General features: G+C 42.2%; 5 protein-coding genes across 6 annotated transcripts; 2 read left to right on the top strand and 3 right to left on the bottom strand.

Annotated features, from left to right (window-relative positions):
• The first annotated feature begins 909 nt into the window (after positions 1-909).
• ddx24 (DEAD (Asp-Glu-Ala-Asp) box helicase 24) lies at positions 910-6187 on the top strand. The gene is made up of 9 exons (XM_029493454.1): positions 910-982; positions 1155-2005; positions 2096-2545; positions 2630-2783; positions 3666-4175; positions 4774-4849; positions 5118-5306; positions 5387-5516; positions 5604-6187. Exons 2-9 carry the CDS (start codon positions 1159-1161, stop codon positions 5870-5872), a joined length of 2625 nt encoding a protein of 874 aa, XP_029349314.1. The 5' UTR covers positions 910-982; positions 1155-1158; the 3' UTR covers positions 5873-6187.
• LOC115035573 (ubiquitin thioesterase OTUB2) lies at positions 5863-8285 on the bottom strand. Of its 2 annotated transcripts, XM_029493458.1 has the most exons (6): positions 8120-8285; positions 7416-7546; positions 7209-7327; positions 7044-7128; positions 6500-6691; positions 5863-6347 (listed from the first exon to the last, which is right to left on the bottom strand). In XM_029493458.1, exons 1-6 carry the CDS (start codon positions 8181-8183, stop codon positions 6141-6143), a joined length of 798 nt encoding a protein of 265 aa, XP_029349318.1. In that variant the 5' UTR covers positions 8184-8285; the 3' UTR covers positions 5863-6140. The 2 variants fall into 2 exon arrangements, with proteins under 2 accessions (XP_029349318.1, XP_029349319.1); XM_029493459.1 differs by lacking the exon at positions 8120-8285 and having other exon boundaries at positions 7423-8065.
• A 177-nt stretch (positions 8286-8462) lies between these two features.
• On the bottom strand, positions 8463-11103 carry ccdc197 (coiled-coil domain containing 197). The gene is made up of 9 exons (XM_029493456.1): positions 10939-11103; positions 10794-10839; positions 10328-10504; positions 10024-10181; positions 9859-9941; positions 9609-9781; positions 9422-9532; positions 9216-9332; positions 8463-9093 (listed from the first exon to the last, which is right to left on the bottom strand). Exons 1-9 carry the CDS (start codon positions 11040-11042, stop codon positions 8908-8910), a joined length of 1155 nt encoding a protein of 384 aa, XP_029349316.1. The 5' UTR covers positions 11043-11103; the 3' UTR covers positions 8463-8907.
• A 3392-nt stretch (positions 11104-14495) lies between these two features.
• Positions 14496-17691, top strand: LOC115035968 (ankyrin repeat and SOCS box protein 2-like). The gene is made up of 8 exons (XM_029494041.1): positions 14496-14670; positions 14984-15153; positions 15315-15470; positions 15576-15821; positions 15903-16074; positions 16243-16846; positions 16928-17081; positions 17244-17691. The coding sequence occupies exons 1-8, from the start codon at positions 14537-14539 to the stop codon at positions 17372-17374; spliced, it is 1767 nt and encodes a 588-aa protein (XP_029349901.1). The 5' UTR covers positions 14496-14536; the 3' UTR covers positions 17375-17691.
• A 154-nt stretch (positions 17692-17845) lies between these two features.
• On the bottom strand, positions 17846-18802 carry LOC115036305 (protein FAM181A-like). The gene is made up of 2 exons (XM_029494443.1): positions 18007-18802; positions 17846-17908 (listed from the first exon to the last, which is right to left on the bottom strand). Exon 1 carries the CDS (start codon positions 18800-18802, stop codon positions 18023-18025), a length of 780 nt encoding a protein of 259 aa, XP_029350303.1. The 3' UTR covers positions 17846-17908; positions 18007-18022.
• Between the last annotated feature and the right edge of the window lie 625 nt (positions 18803-19427).

Genomic DNA, 19427 nt, shown 5'->3' with positions numbered 1-19427 from the left:
ATACAGAGACACACTGTCTCACCTTTACACTGCAATGTGCTTTACTTCCCAACATGACAGACACACAGCTCTTTTTGTAGGTTTACAAACACAAAGTAACTATATTGAACTGTATGTTGATGCTTGTGGCACATGAGATATGGTGCTAAAACAGCTGGTTAATATCCACACAGCTCCACTTTAAGGGATCAGGAAAGGAAAGGAAACTGGAGTTTGAATTTCTGTTTTTTGCTTCCTATCCAGCAGGAGTCAGTCACAGAACAGATATTATATGGACACAATGAACACAGTCTAAACTCCGGGGGGGTCTGGGGGTCCAGTCAGTGGAGGTCTGTGGAGGTTGATCCATAGACAGTAAACTGTTATCAAACTTGTACTTATCTCAGATTTCAGCCTCTTCTCTCTTTCCCTAAACTGTTCAGCTGTCTGTCTCCTCTCCTGTCCTGTGTGCTCCATGTCTGGTTCCTCCTCTGCCTCCTGTTTTGATTGTAGATTAGGGCTAATAGATTCAGGATGATGGCAGAAATTAGAGTCGCGGCTCCGCACCTTAGCTAGCCGCCCCCCTGCAGCCGGTGCGGGCCGACCTGAAGCAGCTCCTCGGGCAGCCGGGATCTAGTCAGGGCGGCTGGGTGACCGTCCGAGACAGGAGGAATAGTCTTAGGCAGCGGCCCGGTTCACCACCAACCACTTCACGTTTCCAACAGGCTCTCTGCACTCAGCGACTGATTCGCTCACGACTCAAAAGTACGGGTCTTCAGGTCCTGAGTCTCTCGTTCACTTGTCTCATGGCCGCTAATCAGGCTCCGTGTAGAAATGAGTGATTCGTTCACGACTCATAACTACGGATCTTCGGCTCTTTCCCGGTTGTTCGACAAATAAAGTTTTTTGAAACCACGTGACCAACTCTGTCATGGCTGCGCCCTCGTGTAGTGCATGGTTGTAATCATATTTCCGACGTCCCACAAAACCTCAGAAAGTTACGGTAAGGCGTGTGATTCCAGTGTTGTTGTGTGGTTTTGTTTTTGCGCAAATAAGGTTTAGTAGTCAACTTGTTATCAAGCTGTCTGTCCAACGGTGGTGTAGATACGCGTGTGTTGCTAAATGCTCTGAAGATGTGGCATGTGTTGGCCTCACTCGCTTTGTTGTGTTTGTAGCAAAATGAAGACAAAGAAGATGAAGCGGCTGTCCTCTGGTCTCCAGAAACAAGCCAAACGGAGCATTCATGTGAAAGGCAAATGGAAAGCGATAGAGCTAGATCCCACCCTGTTCTCAGAGGAGGGCATGGAGGGGCTGGTGTGTTTCGAGGAGCTGACAAATTACCATCTGGTTGACTCAGAAAAGGCTGCAGCCAAAGAAGCTAAAGAGCTCAAAAAGAAGGAGAAGAGAAAGGCAAAGAAGAGAAAGGCCAGTAAGGAAGAGGAGGGTGAGGCAGGCGTGGAGAGCAATGAGGGAGAAGAAACAGCTGAGCCAGTCAAGAAAAAAACCAAGAAGAAGAAAACTAAGAAACATTCAGCAAAGGAATCAGAAAAACAAGACACAGTTTCTACAACAGTGAAGGATGGAGCTGCCAAAGAAGAGGAGACAGCTAAAGAAGATTCTTCAGAGCCTTCAGCTATCAGCTCTGAAGATAGCATCCAGCCAAAAACTGCAAAAAAGAGCAACAAAAAGAAGAAAAATAAACAGAAGCAGCAGATAGAAAATGAAACTGGGAAAGAACCAGACACAGAGCCATCATCACAACTTCCAACTCTGGAGAGTAAAAAATCCTCTCAAGACAAAGGGACAAAACCTCCTAAAAAGCAAACAAAGAACTGGACAAATGCTGCACTATCTGGCTCAAATGATAAAGATGCTGATGTGGGTGCATGGAAGGACCTGTTTGTTCCCTCCCCAGTCCTAACGGCACTGAGCAGCCTTGGATTTGGGTCACCCACACCAATTCAAGCCCTGGCATTACCTCCAGCTATAAGGGATCGTATGGATATACTGGGGGCAGCTGAGACAGGTGAGATGAAACGTCATTCTTCCTGTCAAAGCTTTTTTTTTTCTGTTTTTGCTCTTGCATATGAAGTTAATATTATCATTGTCTTTACAGGTAGTGGTAAGACATTGGCTTTTGGCATTCCCATGATACACACCATCCTGGAGTGGAAAAAAGGTTTAGATAAATCTGTTGATATCAACACAAAACTAACCACAGAGGTTGAGAGTTTGTATTTACCTACTTTGAAGTCAGAAAATGATGCTGAATCCATAACAGAAGAGGAACAGGAGGGCAACATTGATGCAGAGGAAGAGCAGGGCGAAGGTGATTCCGATGAAAATGCAAGCGAGCATGGCAGTGAAGAAGAGGAAGAAGGTGATGAGGATCAAACACTCGGATGTGTTCAAGTGATTGAAAATGCAGAGTTTGACTTTGACGCCACAGCTGAAGCAGAAAAAAAACCTGATCAGAACCAGCCCCTCCTTGGCCTGGTTCTCACTCCCACCAGGGAGCTAGCTGTTCAGGTCAAACATCACATTGACGCTGTCGCCAAATTCACAGGTAAGTAATTCAACCCAATGATGTTAGGCTAATTTCTAATAGCTTTATTACTGTCAAAATACTGAGGATGTTACTGTGCTGAAGACATCAAAACAGCAATCGTCGTGGGTGGAATGGCCCAACAGAAACAGAGGAGGATGCTAAAACACAGGCCTGAGATAATCATCGCAACTCCGGGACGTTTGTGGGATTTAATCAAGGAGAGGCATCCACATCTCCTGAACCTCAGACAGCTAAGGTAAGTCAAAGTCTGCACCTGTTTGTTTGTTTTTTTATTATTATTCAAATGCTAACAGTTGTTTAGCTCTACCATGTTTAGCTATAGAAGATGTTCAGCAGTCTGTATGAGGGTATAAATATAGAAATAAAAGGACAGGCTGAGTTAAACATAACGTTAAGGTTATTGGTGGGAATAATCTTGTTAAATAAAAGAGTTGTGTTTTTGACAGGCATGGAGTCTTAATTTGTAAAGGTCACAGTGATCTTTGTATTGTTATTACTGTATATGGACAGGACACAAAGCACGATTTCCTAAAATGGACGATGCGGAATATAATTTAAGCCTGAAATAGTTACATTATATTATGTGTTCTGTAATGGTGTATGAATATACTTGAAATGAACAAAGCCAAGATATATATGGCATTAAAAGTTCTTCTGCAGTCTCCTTCAAATAAAAGACCAGCAGCAGCAAAATGTTTTGTGAGAGCTAAACAGAATCCACAGGCGCTGACTTTGTTTTTATAGAATTTGAATGCCATCCAGAAATTGGCCAGATCTGAGTAGGATCTTGTATTTTAAGTAGTATCCTGACTTGGCAGCACCGAATGGAGCTCTGTGTTTATCCCTTAAAGACCTAAATGCTGACTCGATTGGCTCGGCTGTGCACCTGGCAGTTGCCTCGACTGTACTCATCTCTTTAAAGAAGACTGCCAAGTCAGGAGAAGAGTTTTGATGAATGTGTTCCATTCCTATCTTTTTACAACAGGAAAAAATCATCTTTAGAGTTAAACCAAATCTCAACATTTGGAGTGTAATGAATATCTGTAAGATATAAGCCGGTGTATGCCTTTGTTGCATTTTATATATATATATATTTTTATACTGTGCCACACCCCAGGTGCCTGGTCATTGACGAAGCTGATCGCATGGTAGAGAGAGGCCACTTCGCAGAACTGGAGAGCCTGCTGGAGATGCTGAACACTGTTCACTTTAATCCCACGAGGCAAACATTTGTGTTCTCCGCCACACTGACCATGGTTCACAGTCTTCCCACCCGTGTGCTTCAGAAGAAGAAGAATCTGGACCAGAAGGCCAAACTTGAAATTCTCATGGAGAAAGTGGGGATCAAAGCCAAACCCAAAATCATCGACCTCACTAGGAAGGAGGCAACAGCAGAGACGCTGACTGAGACAAGAATCCACTGTCAAAAAGAGGAGAAAGACTTCTATCTTTATTACTTCCTCCTGCAGTACCCCGGGCGCACCATGGTGTTTGCCAACAGCATAGAATGTATCAAGAGGTTGCACTCCCTGCTGGTCATATTGGACTGCATCCCACTGCCTCTTCATGCCAGCATGCACCAGAAACAACGTCTCAAAAACCTGGAAAGGTTTGCTGAGAGGGAGAGGTGAGTGTTGCACTCAGTTGGAGTAGTAGTCTGAACTCAGTCACCTTAGGGAGACATTCTCCAGCAATTGTGCCTGTGATGATCCATAACAATCAGTCAATCACAAGCAGATGCTCAGGGGCCCATTTGGTGCCTGGATTGATTTACATCAGTAGTTCCATCTTTGGGTTGTATCATAATGCATATTTGCAAAATATGTTCAATCATTTCCAAGTTTGAAACCACAGCAATTTTACAAACAAATCCTTTTCATTGCTGTAGGAATCTTAAAGCTTCAAGATCTAAATACACTTAAAATGCTGAATAAACAGTTTTTGATCCTAGGCCATTTTTAATGTTGAAAGGTAAGAGCTTCAATTTCCAGACTTTCATACAGGATTTTTATTCACTCATAAAGTTGGATGTTTACATGCCTTACAGTCATGTTTGTATCTGTGTACTGCTGCTACCGTAGCATGTTCTTACTCAGACAAAAAAAGCACTTACCAAGTCAAACTGCAGTTTAAAAAAAAATGATGCAGCTTCATTTGGTAACTTTCAGTCAGTTATTTTAATTTGTTTTGTGTTTTGCTAAACTGGCTCTGGATTTAATTCCCAGTTGCGTTCTGCTGACTACTGATGTGGCTGCAAGAGGACTGGATATCCCCGATGTTGAGCATGTCATCCATTACCAGGTAATTTGTTTTAACAGATCTCTCAAACATTTACCATCTTTGATAGAGCTAAATCCTCAGATTGGTTTTGAACCGCACAGGTTAGATTACCAATTAGCCATAACACTAACCACCATACAACGCTGAGTCTGCTGTTGAGCTCATATTGGGTTACTAACTGAAAGGTAAATGTTCTGTTAACTGCAGTAGTGTAAAGCCACTAGACTAATCGTCAAATCCAAATTGATCAGATAAAGTTATTTTAATAATGTGCTGCTGTGTATATCAGGTTCCTAGGACATCTGAGACTTATGTCCATCGCAGTGGTAGAACGGCAAGAGCCACTAAACAGGGTCTCAGTTTGCTGCTAATAGGCCCAGACGATATGATGAACTTCAGAAAGATTTACAAGACTCTTGGAAAGGATGAAGATCTTCCAATGTTCCCCATAGAGACCAAATGTATGGAAGTCATAAAGGTAAGATACCATTAGGTCATGTCTTTGTGACATTAAACAAAATATTTTTTTATTTACTATTTGGTGCGTTTGCTTCGCAGGAGCGTGTGAACCTGGCCTGGAAGATAGAAAAGATCGAGTTCCATAACAGCAGGGAGAAGAAGCACAACTCCTGGTTGAGACATGCTGCAGAAGCCCTGGAGGTGGACCTGGATGATGATCTTTTACTTGGTGAGACCGACATAACCATACCCGTGACAGTAAAGAAATTCATTTACATGTTAAATCCATTCATAAACATAAAATGTATGTCCACAGGTGGAGGAAGGGATGAGGAGGCTGACAGGGAGATGCAGAAGACGGTGAAAGTGATGAAAAAGCATTTGAAATATTTGCTATCCCAGCCTGTGTTCAAGAATGTGATAAAGACCAAGTATCCCACTCAAATGGGAAAGCTCTCCCTGCCTCACATGCCACGTTCAGGGATGGAAAGTGCCCTAACCACTGTTTCAATACAGAAGAAGAAACAGAAATTAAAAAGATGTCAAAAAAAACAGAAGCAGAAGAAGGATAGGCTGAAGCAGTGACATTTATTTGGAAAGGTTTTATTTAAAAATGGCCACCATGGACAGAATTTCTGTAACTGTTAATTACATAAATGTAATTTTAAACATTCTTCTCAGTTCTCTCAGACATTTATTGCACATTGTGCAATATATATTCCAGATGTTGAGACTTTATACAATCCAAGATGTTTATAAAAATCTATAGTCACAAGTGTCTTAAAGCACAGTTGTGGTTTATTCAACCAAAGTCAATATTCCTGAGTTGAGCAGAGTTCTGCTGCCTCACTGGTCATTGCTGCGGTCGAGGATAGAGGATGTTATAGTGTGAAGTGTGGTAGAGGAGGTATAGGGAGGGTTCAGCACCCTCTGGAATGATGTGGTGAGCCAACAGTTCATCGACACCCTCCATAGAGACGACATGTATGCAAATGTCCAGGGCCTCCATCAGAGCCAGGATGTCTACATGATCGCACTCCATCGCCATAGTTTCGACTTCCTGAGTGAAGCAAGAAATGGCATTACTAAAAATGTCAGTTGTTTTACCTTGGCCGCCCTTTTCAAAAAAAAAAAAAAAAACTTTTGGGTGACACCTTTTTGTTTTGTTTTGTTTTTTTTGCCCTCACTAGATGGCAGCAACACTTTACTAACCTGACGGCAATATGCCTGTAGGTTTGGTGCCTCCACAAAGCTGCAGAAGAAGTCTGCATGGTTTAACAAGTGGGATGAAGTGAGCAGCCTAAGATACTGCACCACACTGTCAGAGGTGACCTGCTCATTGAAGAGCCTGAGCAGCGTGTCCTCCTGCTCCTCAGCTTGGCACTGCTCCACAACATATACAACCTTCAAGAGATAGCAGCAGTCAGGCATTTCACAAATCCATGCCGTGACGTTCAGTTGATGAACGGATTTCAACACAAGTTGGAACCTAAGAAAAAGTGTTAATCTTGGTTTTTAAAATATATTTAGTGGGGCATATTTATGACTAAATGGTGTAATTTTTTAATCTACCACTGGGGCCACTTTGTCCTAATCCCTGAAGTATAGGCATTTTGAAATTGTCCATTCCCGAATGTAAATTTGCTGCTTCTGACTGAGCAGAACTACAATTTACCCCCCACCCAGAGGCCTGATTGGAATTTTTAGCATACATATAGGTCAAGTAATTGGTGTGATGGTGAAAAGAAATAGTTACTGTGTTCAGGTGGTGCATGAATGAACTCTCATCAAATCCCGCGGAGGATAAAACTTTCCTGCTTTGAGTGATTTTGTCCTTGAATCTGAAATTGAAAGCAGTGAGAAAGGCCCCCTTATTCGACTGAATTGAGTAGTAGGACAGATGATGATGGTGGTAACTGACCTCTGCAGTTCTCTGACATTATGTAGGATCGACTCCATGTGTGCAAAGCAGAAGGCCCTGTAGAAGCAGTTTCCATCTCCGTGCACTTTTCTCACAGAGGAAAACTGCCTGCTTAAATTCTGACAAAAGACAATGAAGCCTGGTTACCATGCAGCGGTTAGGAAGTGTTAGTATGATGAGTAAGCCAGCCCAGCTAAAATACTCTACTTTATACTTGGCATCCGGCGTTTGATGGGGAAACAGCGAAGAAATGTCCTCCCTGCAGGAAACCAGGCTGCCAGCCTCCATCTGCGGGACTATCTGCGGGAGCACACAGCAGTCCGACCGGACAGAGAGACCTTAATGTGTCGACAACACGGCGACAGAGGGACATTTCATTAGTTTGGCAAGATTACGTGCGTCAAACACTGTGTCAGCGCCATTGTTGCAATTTCATTTCTTTTTGTTGAACACCGGATGTTTGCAAGTACCACGTGCTTTTCTTAAAGCGACAGTACAGCGTCTGGTAGATGTTCGAGCCGTCACTTCAGACAGTTTAGGGACTAAAAAAGGAGAAACTCAAAAGTTTATTTTCCTGTAAAATGTTGAGAAATTCCTTCTTCTTGTAAGATGAGAGTTTAAAGGCCCTCTCATCTTTCACACCTGTGGGCATTTTTGTATGTGAAAGACAGTTACAAATGTAGGTAACTCCCTTTTTTTTTTTTTTTTCAAATATATTGACAAGTTTCTTTGACATTTTAAATTATTATAGGTTTTGTCCAACAGCAGCAGTTGGGGGGCAAAATAAGTCCAGAAAGAGATGGTCAGTAAAGAAAATAGTATTATTAGATAAACCATGAGAACAGGATGAAGTATGTTCTGTATATCTGTTTATACTCAGATCACATTTTGGCTCAGAAGCTTGTACTCACCGTTAGTCCACAATGTAGAGCTCCTCAGAGAGAACCGAGGTCTTTGATGGCCGCCGTCATACATTCATACCCTCAAACCAAAATAAGTTATTTTAAACAAATATTTATAAATATAAGTCTTTCAGGTGAGATGAGAGGGAATCTTCTTGTTTTACGTGAGGGTTTGTTAAAATAGGTAAACAAGACTACCTACTTACTTATCTTGACGTAAGCTTTAGGAATGTAAATAACAGACAAAACAAACCTTAGAAGAACATGGCTTAACATGTTTTTGCTACATTTTCTGCATTGCCCTGAGGAGTAGCAGCATTGCAGCATATGTTCACTGTCTGCAGTGCAAAGCTTTTAGAAAACTTAAGTGCAGAATTGTCTGACAAAATGGCCACTGGAAAGCCATATTAGATGAATACATAAAAATTTGACAAAGAAGCACCACTTTACATTATTTGATTTACTTGGTAAATCTGAGAAAACTTAATACAGACAGTTGCATACTTAATACATGCATTGCCTTTTATCTGACAGCAGCATTTAATTTCGACCTTTTCATTTTCAAATATATCTTCTAAGGAGATGCATTTGAATGTATGCAAGGCAAATTTCATCAAGAGTTACAATGATTGGATCGCTCAGAAATTTTCATTTTAAGCACTGATTAAATTATCACAAGGTCAATTTCTAGTCCTCTCCCATAGTTTTTTTCTGGATATCACTATCTCTGTTTTCTTTGTTATGAAATTTAGTTTTCTGTCGTCAGTAACATCATGATAAGTTGCAGAAATTCCACATCAACCCATTGTCTCACTCTTTCCACTGACTTTACTTGAACTTTTGATCTGTGTTTTACTGCCAATGCTTTTCATTGATCCCCTTCCTTTTTTGTCTGTCAGCGCAGTTCTGCTTGTCATTTCAGAGCCAGAATCCATCAGTCCCCTCGCTCTCTTCTCCATGTCTGCCTTGTCCAGAATATACTCCTGAAATCAACTGTCGGTTACTCAAACGTTAGGTAAAGTAAGCAATGTAAATTATACTGAAGCTAATTTTTTTTTTTTTTTTTTTTTTTTTTTTTTTTTTTAAGGATCTTCAAGGGTATTACCTTCACCATGTCCATCTTCGTCAGTACACTCATGTTTTGCAGAGGTCCATATGTTGGTATGTAACACAGCTCTGCAAGGTTGTTGATGGCCATAAACAAGCTTCCCACTTCCTCAATCTGATATGAAGTACACATATGAAACTCTCTGAATTCTCAAGTGTATATTAGCTGGAGGTTATTTCCAACTTTTTATATTGAGTACATACCTTATCCCTGGACAGGCCTTGTTCCATTAGCAGGTTAACCTCTGCCTGCTTATTCTTCTCTTTGAGACTTTCTAATTCACTCTGGAGTTCGGACAGGTCTTTGTTTGCCATCTGCAATAAGAATTGAAAACACCATTCAAGGACTAATGTAAACATTCCACCTCATATTACAATGTGCGTTTCTGACCAATTTCTTTATTATGTGCTCCTGCTTCATGGTCTGCAGTTTTCTCTGGCCATCCTCCACCTCCTCCTCCAGGTGCCCAAGGCATTGCAGCAGCTCCTGGTTGGTGATGGACAGGGTTTCATGACGCCGAATGATTGGCATAGCCAAAGAGTCGGACCCACTATCGCGGAAAGCTGAAAAAATGCGGTTGGTATTAATTTCAGTATTAAATTAATGTGTCACCTGTGGAAGATACGAAAAGGCAACTTACTGCTGGGGAGACAATCAAGTGTTTTCATCAAGTAGTCCTCATAGATTTTGTACTTTGTCATCCTCTCTTTTAAAACTTGATGTCTGAAAAAGTGACAAATCCTAAAAATGAGGTTACAAAAAGTGAGCAATATCCCCACATCTAGACAAGGTTTAAAGCTCTCACCTCGCTCGAAGTTGTTTCAGTTGTTCTGTCAGGCCTTCTATCTCTTTCTGCTTCAAATTGTTCTGCTCCCATGCAACTTCATACTTATTCAGTGCTCTGCATCGCTTCACTTCATTTTCGGCGACAAACTTCTCAAATTTCATCGCTCTCTCTTTAGTCTTGGTGAAAGTATAACCAAAACTTATTAGAATAGTGTTATGTTTAATACCAGGTAGAATGGATGACAATTTTTTTTTTTTTTTTTTATTGAAGTAAAAAAAAAACACAATTAGGTTTAGGAGCACACCTTGATGTTTCAACTCACTTGCTGTTGTTTTATCTCCAGTTCAGACTTCCTCTGTGCAAGAGCCTGCACACTGCTCTTAAATTCTTGCCGTTTCAGTGCAAGTTGCTTGTCCACCTCGTCCAACTCAGCCTGTTTCTTCAGAACCAGGGTCTTTTGCAATGTGTTCACTCCTGCCTCAAGGACTTTGCTAGACGTCTGCAATAAAACACAGCTGTCAGAGTCATTGAAATTGAAACTAAAGATAAAATAAGCACCCAAACTTTATTTATGTAGAGCATCTTCAAACAAGAAGAAAGAGTGAAACAGGAGAAAGAGAGCGATGACAAGATACAAAACAAAGACAAAGTCTAAAAATCACAAGACAAAATGTAAGCATTAGGTTTGAAGTATACGGTATTTTCATATAAAAATAGAAAATATAACATTTAACTTAAATGAAATATGTGAAAATGAAATGAAACTACATTATTTTCTTCATTCTCACCTCTGTTACAACAGGTATGTGCTTGACATCGATCTGGTGTCCATGTCTGAACATAGAAATGAAACAGCATTAACAACATCTTTCAGTTGAAGCGTTTTGCCTTTTAAAGACAGAAGTTACGCTGACGCCATGTTATCAGACCCACCTGGACTCCTCCGACTGCGTTACGAAAACGTTTTTTATTCTGTTTTCCACCTTGAGTTTCAGCCGCCCCCTGTCCTCTAAGAAAGGCAGAGAGGTCGTCGCCATGTTTCAGTAAGTTTGCTTTGTTAGGAGCTGAGCAAACAGCAAACTCCTGCAGTTATTCCACGTCCAGGCGCTCAGAGGCGATGGAGGCTCCTTCCCGGATGTTGCCCTGCATTTGTGTAGCGGTTGCCTGGAAACCGCCGAGGGGACAACTGGGAACGCGCCGGGATCGTTTCCCCGTTGTCATGGCAACACCCGGGGTCGCGGTTCACTCTCACTGGTTGAATGAAAGGCCTCGAGGTGAGACCATCAGAAACCAGACAACATGAGGAGGACACACTAAACACACACAAGCCGAGCACATTCTATCACCTTGTTGAAATGAAGTGGGAAAATAAAAATATGTAGGCCCAATACATCTCCCTGCCGATTCGACATTCAATGAGTACAGCATCCCAAACAATAGACTATAGACTTGGGAGTGTGTGCGTGTGTGTGCACATCCACATGCACCGGAAGTGTCACGTTTGCACATCACACTTGCATAAGCTGCATAATCACCCATCATTGGTTTCCCTGCTGGTTGTGATATCACAAAATCATGCCAGTATGTGCACATCAAATCTGAAGGAAGCGCAAAAAAAGGGGGGTGTTTGTCAGTCAGGGTCACACATCGGGTAAAGTCACGCTAAGAAAAACTCAGGCTTAGCTTTTGAAATTCTTTAGTAATGGAGCTTTTTCATTTGCAGATATTTTACCATGTCTTTGCTGCTTAAATCACAATGTTAGAGTTGCTCCTCATAAAGCTATTCTAGCTTCAGAGCCAGGGTGAAAGCTGATGTTGACTTCCTTGGCACGGTTCACTGACACAGCTTCATGGAGCACGGCCAACATATCTAATGTTAATTAGACCCATTCACTTCATATGAAGTATATCTAAGCAGTCCAGGACCCTTGAAGATAAGTGCTTCTTGGCGTTTTTATAGCATTACTTTTTTTTTTTTTTTTTATCAAAGGATGAGTCATCTTTCACAACAAAAATTTGGAAACAGTTTACAGTTAGTCAAGATTAGTTCCTCCACCTGTAAATAAACATTCTGAAGCTTGTTTGTGTCACAGCTGGTTGAAAGGAAGCATTTTCACAACACTTGTGAAACAAAACCCTGCCATCATTGTTCTGCTGTTTTTTCCCACTTCATTGTAAAACATTAAGAGCTGACACAACAGAAACGTGTCAGACAGGGCTATTCTTGTTTTAAAGGCAGATCAGCACTTATGTGGCTAAGAATCGGGGGCATTGTGACTTGGTGAGTTATCTTTGAAACTTTTATGACACTTCAAATAAGACTCTTGCTTTAGTTTTTGTATGTACTTGTCTGCATTTCATCTTTCCTTAATTTTAAAATAGAAAAAAATTCTTAGTCCATAACTCAAAGCCATAGCTGAGCAGATAAACTGCTATATGTTATTCTGCACAACATAACTCACTGTAACACTGCACACGACCTCACAACAGTGTTGCCTCTGGAGCAGCAGAATCAAGTTGAACCAGACACAGTTGAACATGCCCTTAAAAGGCATCTTAGCTGCTGCTCTCTGATGTCTGCTGATGCAGATTTTAGCTCTTTAAAATTGGCTTGGTCTCTAGTTCATACAGTTTAACTGTGCAGAACGTGTGTGTTACATTGTGCATTTTAGTGTAAGATATTTTGTTTCAAAGCTTTTTTTTTTTCTTTCATAGTTACTGTCATTTTCGAATCCTTTGATTACTGGATCATCCCTTCGTCCCTGGTCTGCGAAGAAGACAGCAGCCCATTTGGTTGTCCGGGTCCTCACATTGGACAACAAATCTCCACCAGGGATGCTTGCAGTCAGCAGATCCAGGTCTCTTTACCAGAGACTAAACAATGATATCAAGGACAGGCTGGCTCTCTACTCTTTGAGTCTCCATGCTGCAGACAACACAGCAGTGAACTTGCTCAGGTGAGGGAAAGTGATATTACTTAGTTCAATGCTACTTTATAAAACCTTATTGTATTATGTTACATTTTGTACATGCCGGGGGTTTTTAATGGAAAATGCATAAGGTCAAACAACCCTTGAATAAATGTAAACTTAAATAAAAAGATTTTATTTTGTATATTGATGCAGGTAAAAATTTTAGTTATTCATCACTTCTAGGTTGTTCAAAATTGTCCTTCAAATAGTCAACTCATCTGTCATGATCAGTCCCTTTAAAAAAAAAAAAAAAAAAGTTGACAAACACTAAAGATGAAATGATTAAATTATATCCTATTTTGCAGGTTGTGATGTCTGTACAGAGTCCCCCACATAACAAATCCCAATCTAACCACTGCCTCAAATGTTTGACAAATTAAGCTAACACGTTCTACCCAGAGACAATAAAAATTACTAATTATGTCTATGTGGTTTACCCAAAACAGCCAATAAACAGCAGTCAAATAAAAATTTAATGACAAAGCAAAAACACAGCAACAAAGCAAAATATCACATAGTTTTAATTGTTTCAGAAAACTAAAAGCTTTAGCACTGAAATTAAAACCTTTTTGGGGTTAAATTAACTTTTGGGATGTAAAGTGATTTAATCTTCTCTAGCGTGAAAACAAAACGTGAACCGGAAGTTACACTCATGACTGAAGCTACTACTGAGGACACCAGGGCCACTGTCCTCAGAGAGAAATGCCTTTGACTAGTTTAAATCACACGTAATAGACATCTGTAACATTGTCCAATAATAAAAAATTAACTATAAAAAAATAACAAAATAAGGAGGCTAACACTCAGCTTTGTAACCTTAAACCTGGCAGGTCTATTTTCTTGCCTTCAAATCTGAATCTGCAAATAACTGGGCAGTAGTTTGCTTTCTACAAAACCAATTATGAATATTATGTTTTAAGTCCTTAAACTGGAGAAACCAGAGCTGCCCCCATTTAACCAGGAGGAGCGCCATATTTGGTCTAATCAGGGTTAATACATAAAAGAGGGAAAAAATACCAGCCTCCTATTAACTGTCACCAACTCCCTGCTTTCCTTCAGTCATAACAATAACAATAATCACTTTAATATTAACAATCACCGATAGAGGTCGCCTGTCAATCGGTATGTTTTACAAACCATTAAATAAATAAATGAATTAAAAGCTGTAATAAAGATGGCAGTGAAGAAACTCTTGACCCATAATTTCTGTGAGAGGAACTTGCTCTTGTTTTGTGTTTCTTTGTGGTATGAGACATTTGGGGTTTCTCCTCCAAATTCTTCTTCAAGATTAATGCGCTTTTCTTCTTTTCACCTGGTTGCTTAGTTAGGAAACCAGCCAAAGCAATGACAGCTGTTATTATTCACCAGCCGACCCAGAGCAAGCTGCATTTGCACTATCTTGAATTTAGTTTGCCTTATCTGTGGATGTCCGAGTGTCTTGACATATATGGATGAAGCCGTCAGCCCGCCGCGCTGACAAAACGCTCCCAAAATACACCGAGAGCGCAGCTGAGCCCGCAGCTCCACCGGCTCCACCGCCGCCAGATCCGCCGTCTGCGATGACCAAATTCTGCTATTCTGAATACTTATCTCAATTCCGTAATGCTGGGGGGAAATGTAATAATGCCCTGTCGCGACTGCGGGGAGATACCGGGAGAGGAGCCGGTCAGAGAGACGTCACGTCAGAGCCGGAGTGAGTCTGTCACTGTCGCGGCTGTTGGACACACAGTCGGTGTGTGTTCGTGTTGTATGTCTTTGTGTCAGTTCAGGTCTACTGGGTAGCTGGAATAATATGAGAAAACCATGTTGATTCTTGGTTCGTTTAGTGGCATTATTGCCTATTTCGATAGGGACTTGTCATTTAGGTTAAATGGAGTAATAAAGATAATCACCTAAAAAAAAGACAGACAGAGAGAGACAGAAGGGACATGGTTGCATTAAAGCAGTATGTCTACAAAGACAGTGTGAGTGGAATGATTTTTGCTCCCTCTTTCTCTCTTTTCAAGGGACATTGGGCCGGTGGTCTTCGCCATCAGGAGGGGGGATGTAGAGGCTGTTAATGATCTGGCAACATCTGCTCCTCACAGCCTACTGAAGGAGAACAAAGATGGATGGATACCTCTGCATGATGCTGCCTACTGGGGACAGGCCGAGTGCTTGAAGGCTCTGCTCCGGGGTATGATGCTGGAGGCATTATTGCTGTTTCTTTTTCTATCACACTGAAGGAAGGGAGAAATTAGACTTTTCCAGAGAAAACTGGTGCATTGTTGACACGTTCTTGAAATGTTAAATGAGTCATCCAACTGGTTTCTGTGATGTGGATATTTTCTGCTCCAGTACATCCAGGTTCGGTAGACAAACGCACGTTGCAGGAGCAGACGGCCCTGCTGCTTGCCGTGTCTGGCGAGCATTTGTCATGTGTGCGGTGCCTTCTGGAGGCTGGGGCTGACACTGACATTAACAGCAAGAACAAAGAAACCCCTTTGTACAAAGGTACAGCTGTGAAGCCAGTTACATACACCATGAGTGCATGCGTATTAGGTTGTGAGGTAGCAAGTAGTCAGTCCAAATGACTTTGAATCTGCTGTGTGTCTGTAGCGTGTGAGCTGGAGAATGTGGAGATGGTGAATCTCATTCTCTCCTATGGGGCCACTGTGAACCAGCGGTGTGGTCAGGGCTGGACGGCCCTCCATGAAGCCGTATCCAGGAACAACACTGAGATCTGTGAGATACTAATAAGTGCTGGGGCCACAATCAATCCACCTAATACCTACAGCATCACACCGCTCACTGTCGCAGCTCAGCGAGGGCAGATGGGGGCATTGTGTTACCTGATCGGAAAAGGTACTTATGCACAGCATGCGCCAACATTTCACACTTCTGAACTTCATGTAAAGTCTTTAAAAGGAGAATGCTTTTCTGTAGGTGCAGATGTGAACATACAGACATGTGATGGCATTACAGCCCTGCATGAGGCCAGCAAAAATGGCCACAAGCAAATTGTTGCAGAGCTGCTCACTAAAAACGCAGATGCCAACAAAACCACCAACTCAGGACTGCTGCCTCTACATATCGCTGCCCAGTATGGGTATCATGAGTAAGTGCAGTTACTATGACATTAACAAAAACATTGGTCAAGCTGTTACATTTACACCAAGACACAGCTTACTGTAAATTCTGTCATGATCGGAATTATAGAATCTCCTGTGTAGTTGCCGACTTTTGCTGTTATGTTTTTCATTAACACCGCTATTTTTGTGTTGAGGGTTGTGTCCCTCCTTGTGTCAGTGACAAGTCGAGCCAGGCTGCGGCACAGTTGGGTCAGCCCCCTCCACTTGGCAGCAGAGCACAACAGACACACTGTGGCAGCTGTCCTTCTGAAGACAGGTGCAGATGTAAATGCCACCCTGGCCCATAATCACGCCATCCAGTACGCTGATCACCGTGCAACAGCTCTGTACTTTGCTATTGCCAACGGCAGCACCGAGGCAGCAGAGGTTTTGCTAAACGCTGGCGCGAGTGTAAGCCTGGACCCAGTCAGTCCTCTGCTGATGGCTGTACGTCAGGGTTGTATCAGCACCGTGCCATTACTGCTGGAAAGGGGGGCCGATGTCGATGCCAGAATTCCATCTTTTCCTACTACGTTCCCTGGGGTCATTGCACTTTGCATGAACAATCTGCCTCTGCTCAAATGCCTTTTGAACAATGGCTGTGATGCCCTCTCCTGCTTTGTCTGTGCGTACGGCAATGCCCCTCACCCAGCCTCAGGAGGATCCCGTGTAAGAACTGTGAGCAGCGATGGATATGTTCTACATAATGACAGTATGCCCCCTTTAAACTGCTGTGAGTCGACAGAGACAACAACACAGGTGGGAAAAAGAAGTCTCACGGATTTCACAAAAGCTGAAATTACTATTGCCCTTTTAAAATCCTAATGAATTCTTTTACAGTTCTGCGAGTGGATCTCATCGCCTGCTTTGTGTAAATGGGCAGGACCGATCATAGACTTGCTGCTGGAGTACGTTGGTCATGTTCAACTGTGCACCAAGCTGACTGAGCTACTTGACAGCCAAGAACAGTGGCTTGCTATTAAGAAGAAATCAGGTGAGTTGAAGACAAAGCCTTATCATTTGCCTCCTTCCTCATTTATTTTTTTCTCTGTTCCACTTTGCCTTTCACTTCCTCTCATGTGCCTACAAGACATTAGTTTTTTTTTTTTTTCAGACAAGCAAGTGACAGGCCTGTTCATCTTCTGTTTTTATCTAGTGTTACCTCGGTCACTGCAGCACCTTTGCAGATTAAGCATTCGAACCCAAATGGGAAGACGCAGACTGAACTCTCTCACAAGTCTTCCTCTACCAGACAGAGTGATCCAATACCTGAGACTGACTGAGTGACTTCAAGCAGTATATGCATGAGCGATGGGACTAAATTTATCTTTTTGTGGTTCTTTTTTAGTTGTGTTTGATACTTTATATCTGTACATAGCCCTCTCAGAGCAATTCTTTATGTATAAAATCTCTATTTATAGCAGAAGTAATGTGACATTGAGGTTCTTTAATCTGTCATTTAGAATGTTTTTCCACAGAAACCTTCAATGAAAGTTAAAAATTATCTAATGGCCAAGGGATTTCTTGAGGGAAGTTGAATCATTTATTTAAAAATGAAAGTCATTGTTTTAAATGTGCCTATGACAAACAAAAAGTAAACTCTATGCTCCACATGCTATTCTGGTAGCTGAAAGAGGAAACTAAAACAGGATGCTTTAATTCATTTGCATGGCTTCTTCCTACCTTACAAAGATCTGTAAGAACCTAAAAGTAGAAACTTTGTCAAACACTTCTTCAGGTTTCAGATACTTGGTGGCATCTGACTGGCAGCAAAGTGAAACTGAAGTTATTCTGCAAGTGCAATTCAGTCCTCGTTCACTCCTTTAGATAAAGACAATAAGAACAGATGAAACATTCCAATAAGTGCTTTAGGAAGAGTCTGAGTAAACCCATGAATGAAAATAATTAGTCCTATTTACATTTTTATGTGAGTAATTAAATGAATCCAAAGACACTGAAGATGGGTGACTGGACCGCAGGTTTGGTCGGTATAGGTTTGACCACAACGTGGGTATGAATTTTCTGTCCGTAAGGATGCTCAGGTCTCTCTGTGTCAGTCCCCGCAGCCTTGCTCCAAAGTCCTAGAGGCGGATGCGGGACAACAATGTGGCTGTGGAGGACCTGGTGTCCGTGGTACTGGAAGGAACAACAGCCGCAGACGTTCACACAGTGGTGAGAAGTCAGGTCCGATTTAGGCGTCTCTTTGTCCGCAGAGTTGCGCCGACTGGAAGCAGACAGCACGGCCTTTGCGTCGTGACCATTACTCCTTTTCCTCTTTTCGTACTCTCCGCCCTCAGATGTACCTGCAGGGCTCCTTTTCAATCCTAAACGTGGGTGATCCCTGTTAGTTTGGACCAACTTGGGTTCCTCCCAAAATGACGCCGGCAGCTGGCGTTTCCTCATCGGCACCTGCTCCACCGCGCTCCCGACGTTCTCCACATCTTGAGCATCCGAGCTGGCCTTTTCCGCGACCTTCGCGATTTCGTGAGCAGGCCCAGCCGGTCTGCCGCATCCGTACTCCGCAGGTCTGTGCGTGTGGCATCTGGGCCCCCTGGAGTATTTCTGCGAGAACCGCTTCAGCTGTTTCTGGAGATATTTCCTGTGATCCACAGAGCGTCTGCACGGAGCGGACTTATCCAGGGCCGCCTTGATGTCACTGGATGCCAAATTCACAAAGTTCAGCAGAGTTTTGACCTCGCTGTCTGCATTTGCCATTTTTTTTGCCAAGAATTGGCGAAATCAGTCCATGTCAGACTTTGAACCCCACCATCAAGGTCTGAGGGGAAATCAGAAAAAATTAGGCTTTGCGTAATTACGCACAGCAGGTATTCTACAAATCTAAACGAAGCGCCATTCACCTTTAATTATAATGTTTTGTTTGTTTGTTTTGTGTTCTTCCTTTTATTTATTTATTTTTTAGAAAGTAATAACCCTTCACTCACCACTGCGGGATGGATCCAGACTCGAAGCCTCAGTCCCAGTGTAGACTCCTGTCCAGGCTGCAGTGGGGGCACTTTCAACTAGTTGGATGAATATAAACTCCTTGTTGTTATGGTTCTTTCCTTGAACCAATCAGCGACCCCAGGCCCCTCACAATGCACCCCAATCAGCCTCCAAGCGCCCTGCTATCGAATTCTTCACCATTGCAAATTGTTGTCATGGAGATGTGTTAAAAGCCGCTGAGGGGATGCGATATTTCTCCTACACGACGAATTTTGCGCAGTGGCCAAACATCCCCCTGAAATCCGGAGAGAGTGTGAATGAAAACGTGTAGGCCACAAATTCTGCTGAGACATGCACGAATTCTGACTTCATTTTGATGCTTTGAATGGTTCATTTT

The sequence above is a fragment of the Echeneis naucrates genome, chromosome 22, assembly GCF_900963305.1.
Source record: "Echeneis naucrates chromosome 22, fEcheNa1.1, whole genome shotgun sequence".
In the NCBI taxonomy this organism is placed as follows: Eukaryota; Metazoa; Chordata; class Actinopteri; order Carangiformes; family Echeneidae; genus Echeneis; species Echeneis naucrates.
This window is presented reverse-complemented; position numbering and strand designations above follow the sequence as displayed.